Genomic DNA, 4,251 nt, shown 5'->3' with positions numbered 1-4,251 from the left:
TTCTATCTCCTTTCTTTTTGATAAACAAACTAGTCTAACACGCTTTGGTTCCTTAATGTAGCAAACTGGGCGCTGTACCCCCTTGTCAGGACATGCATGATGTTCCATCATTTTATCAGTCACTCGCACCTTGTATAACTGGTACATCTAGTAATTGTTGGATTCTAATTCAGAACATGTCATCCAGCTATCCTCTAAAGCCTTCCGAGCTAGAAATTCATGGAAAGTACTTTTAATATTTGTCAGTTAATTATGTCAAGTTTCCAGTGATAATGTGTTAATGCTATATTTGTTAACGAACCTTTCCGATTATAATTTCTCACCTAAATATATGATTTTTTTCTATTGTTTCAGAAGTTCATCATGAAGAATTCTATGAAGACTTGGAGTACTGGAGATCAACACCGAATACACCTCCTCTTATACTCAATCAAGGTTTTGCTGGTGTTTATCATGACTAGTATGCACAACTTCTTTGCTCTGTGGTGACATGTATCTGTAATGTCAATTTTTATTTTACTTTGCCAAAACATTCTATATGTAACAAATCTTGTTTTTTCCATTTCTGTGAGATTTTTGAAGTAGATATATTATATGTTGCATTTTATATACTAATATAAAAAATATACTTCAATTTAAACTTTGACATCACTAAATATAGAATTTCCACCCTACTTAATTTATATATAAATTTAAAAAAATTAAGATTTCAACCTTGTCAACACCAATTCTGGTATTCCCCTGCCTCGAAGCCCTTCTACTTGACTACATAATTATAAAATTTTGCATATAATTCTTCAATACCTTTCTTAAAATGTCTGGTAAGCTATACATTAATTCATTCAAAGTTAATGTTTTTATGTTTATATGTACCTTTCTTGATAACCGCAGGCTTGACACAAAGGAATGATGGGAGAGAAAATTCAACATGTAGGTGCATCTCCTCTTTGGCATAATGTAGATTTGACAATAACTTTAAGTAACTTGTCCGGTGCTTAAGGAGAATGCATGTATGTTAGTGTATACAAAGTTTATGTGTACAAAATTTGCAAGGAAACATGGTTTTACGACTTTCTCTTTTAAACAACTTATCGAGATTTTATTTATTTAACCACTGGTTGACAGATTAACGTAACCAACTGTATTCTATTGGCTGGAGGTGGAGCACGACTAGTTAATGTAATACATTAACTGTATTAGTTATGATAAAGATTCAATCAGGGGTGTAGCAAAGGGGGTCATCCGATTGACTTTGCCTTTGACTTCATTGTTAGCAATGATGGAATTCTAAAGGATGATAATTATTACAAAGAGAAGCAAGGTATAAAAATATAAATACTTATCACAGAATATACAATCACTTCTTCTACTTGCCAAAAATCTGATTTTGATATCAAAAATCTGATTTTGATTTAATTGATTTTGACTTAGGGCAGCATGGAGAGTAAAAAGATGAGAAAAAATCTCACATTGTATCAGACATAAGATGCTACATCATTCGAACAAAACTCCATGTGATGTGAAATATCCGTTTAATACAATTAAATAGGATCTTTCACATCACCAGGGTCTATATCCGAATGAAGTAGCATTTTACATATGATGTATTGTTAGATTTTTTTCCCGTAATTTATCCTCTTGGAAGATCAACCTAGACGAGTCTGAAAATTCGACAGAATCAGCAGCAGAGTCCGACAAGTCGACAGAAGCTATCAAGTGGTCTACTAATTACCTTCAAGTTTATAAGCGTATAACACTATCTATTAAGCCGTGAACTAGTTTAACTTTTGTTTATGTAGTTTAACTTTTGTTGGACGTTGGATGTTTTAGTAGGGGGTTGGGATGTTTTAGTAGGATGGTTGGATGTTTTGGGAGGATGTTTGTTAGATGTTTGCTGTTTTGGATGTTTTATTGAATTTGGGTTTGCTTAAATACCAATAGCACATTTTCAATTTCATATTTGTCAAAGTGTTACATTAGCTTCATAAATTATTACCGTAGACAGTGTAAAATGTTTCAGTAGCTTGCTTACAAATATTACATTAGCTACTAAAAATGTTACCATAGGTTCTTAAAATACACCATAAAAGTAGGACCCACATGCCACGTCATCAATGTAGGCCCCACACTTCCACACCAGCATGCCACGTTGCATGCCACGTCAGCATGCCACGTCAGCATTCCACGTCATTTTGAAAATTTATGGGATATCTAATGTAACATACATTTTACGTTACATTTGGACTGTTTTTTGTTACCTTAGGGGCCTAGGGTAACAGAAAAGGCCATGTTACAGTAGGCGACGTTTATGTTAGATTGGGTACCCTTAGCTATCACCGAAAAAACTAACTTAAATTTTATGTCACCTTAGGCTGTTTTTTGCCTTTAGTAACGTTAAAAGGGCCCTGTTATAACATTTGTTTTGGTTACAACAGGTTGTTTTTGGTGTAGTGATTATTTCCAAACTTTATTTTCTTACTCTCTTTCTCCTTCAAGTTTTGATCACTTTCTCCTTCGATTACCATTGCCTTCTAGACCACTTCAGCATATGTGGTCAATTCAAAAGCATCCAATCTTCTTCGTAGCCAAGGCTTTAATCCTTGTTGAAATCTCTTCGCTCTCTTTTCATCCGTGTCCACATAATCTCCAACAAACCTAGCCAATTCAGTGAATTTCTTCTCGTACTCTCTCACATTCATTCCTTCTTGCTTCAATTGAAAGAATTTCAATTCCATTTGAGTCTGCATATAACTCGAGAAATACTTGTCTAAGAAAATCTTCTTAAATCTATCCCAAGTGATAACTTCTTCTTCTTCTGAAGCACGGGCTGACTCCCACCAATAGTTCGCTTTGCCTTTCAGAAAATTAGACACATAGTCGACCTTCTTTTCTTCACTTACAACAGCTAGCGTGAAAGCTTTCTCCATCTCTTTAATCCAAGATTGGGCTTCTACAAGGTCTTGAGTCCCACATAACTCCGGTGGTTTCACAGCTTTGAATGATTTGAAAGTTGTAGGGGTTGGTGGTGGTGGAGGTAGTTGTTATTGTTGTTGTTGAAGTTGCTACTAAGGAGGAGTTATTGTTGAGCAAGGGTAATAGATTGTTGGTGAAGTATTTGCATAAGTTGAGCCAAGTTGGGTGGTGGATCTTCATGATCCCCGGTACTGGTATTGCAAGCTCTACGAAGGGCATGATTCTGAATATAGACAAGAAAGGTTTATTCAGAGTTCAATATTTGCATACACAAGTTATAATAAGAGTAAATATTAAGTAATAAGGTCTTATTCAAGGTGTGTTCAACAACGCAAAGGTCTATTATTATTGTTATTCCATGATGAGGTGCAACTTATTAAAGTACAAGGTATCACAACTAACAAATGCAATTATATAAGCAAATGTATATTCAAGGGATAACTTAGAGAAAGATTAAACATGATCAAGTTCTAAAGGTTTCAACATAATTTAAACAACAAAATTCTATCTAAGCAAGCATATAGCATGGTAATGAGAAGGCAATATTATTAGGGTAATCAAAGTGCAAAATTAACATTATTTCGAATGAAAAGTGCGAATAAAGTACGAACAGGAAATAAAGTGCGAATAAAGTCTTCCCGAAACAATCCGGGTACAAGGTACGAAATGGAAATCAAAGTACTAATCAACAATGATGCTGGAAATAAGTAGACTATATAATAGTCTAAGAGGATGATGGGGAAACAGGGCCACGGAGATGGCTAATCACTCAGCGGAGCTCATCGATAATGGCGATAAGAGTGACCCGACTCTCTCTCTCACGGTGTGGAATCATCAATGCCAATCGGTCCTTAGCCATCTAGATGATCTCCTCAAACCTGGCTATCAGTCGGGGTCGGTTAGGCTCATCATCAAAGTCCTCGTTGTACAATTGGTCCACCCTATGTCAAAGATTCGCATTCTCGCCTTCCAGTCGATCAACCATCCTTACCATTCACGAGGGAATGGCACAGTAGTAGGGAATCCGAGAGTCAATGAGGATGATTCCTGTCAAACAGTTATATATATATATATTTATATATATATATATATATATATACGTGGTTATAAATAAAAGGGTTAGAAATCCTATAGATTCTAACATCCCAAAAACCCAAATGATCTAAGTTCATCCTATCCTCTAAATTCCTATCTTATATTCATTTATCCTATGTTGTTCAGTGACTCAAACCTATCGCTTTGATACCAACCCGTGACGAACCCACATTACTAACTAGA

At 35.3% G+C, this 4,251-nt stretch overlaps 1 protein-coding gene across 1 annotated transcript; it reads right to left on the bottom strand.

The window, feature by feature from the left end:
- Nucleotides 1-2,531: 2,531 nt before the first annotated feature.
- LOC141702200 (uncharacterized) lies at nt 2,532-2,927 on the bottom strand. Its single transcript, XM_074505895.1, has one exon. It carries the CDS (start codon nt 2,925-2,927, stop codon nt 2,532-2,534), a length of 396 nt encoding a protein of 131 aa, XP_074361996.1.
- Nucleotides 2,928-4,251: the final 1,324 nt, after the last annotated feature.

This window comes from Apium graveolens, unplaced genomic scaffold, assembly GCF_009905375.1.
Source record: "Apium graveolens cultivar Ventura unplaced genomic scaffold, ASM990537v1 ctg4774, whole genome shotgun sequence".
Lineage (NCBI taxonomy): Eukaryota > Viridiplantae > Streptophyta > Magnoliopsida > Apiales > Apiaceae > Apium > Apium graveolens.
Note: the sequence above shows the minus strand (reverse complement) of the source record. Positions and strands in the feature narration are given on the sequence as shown.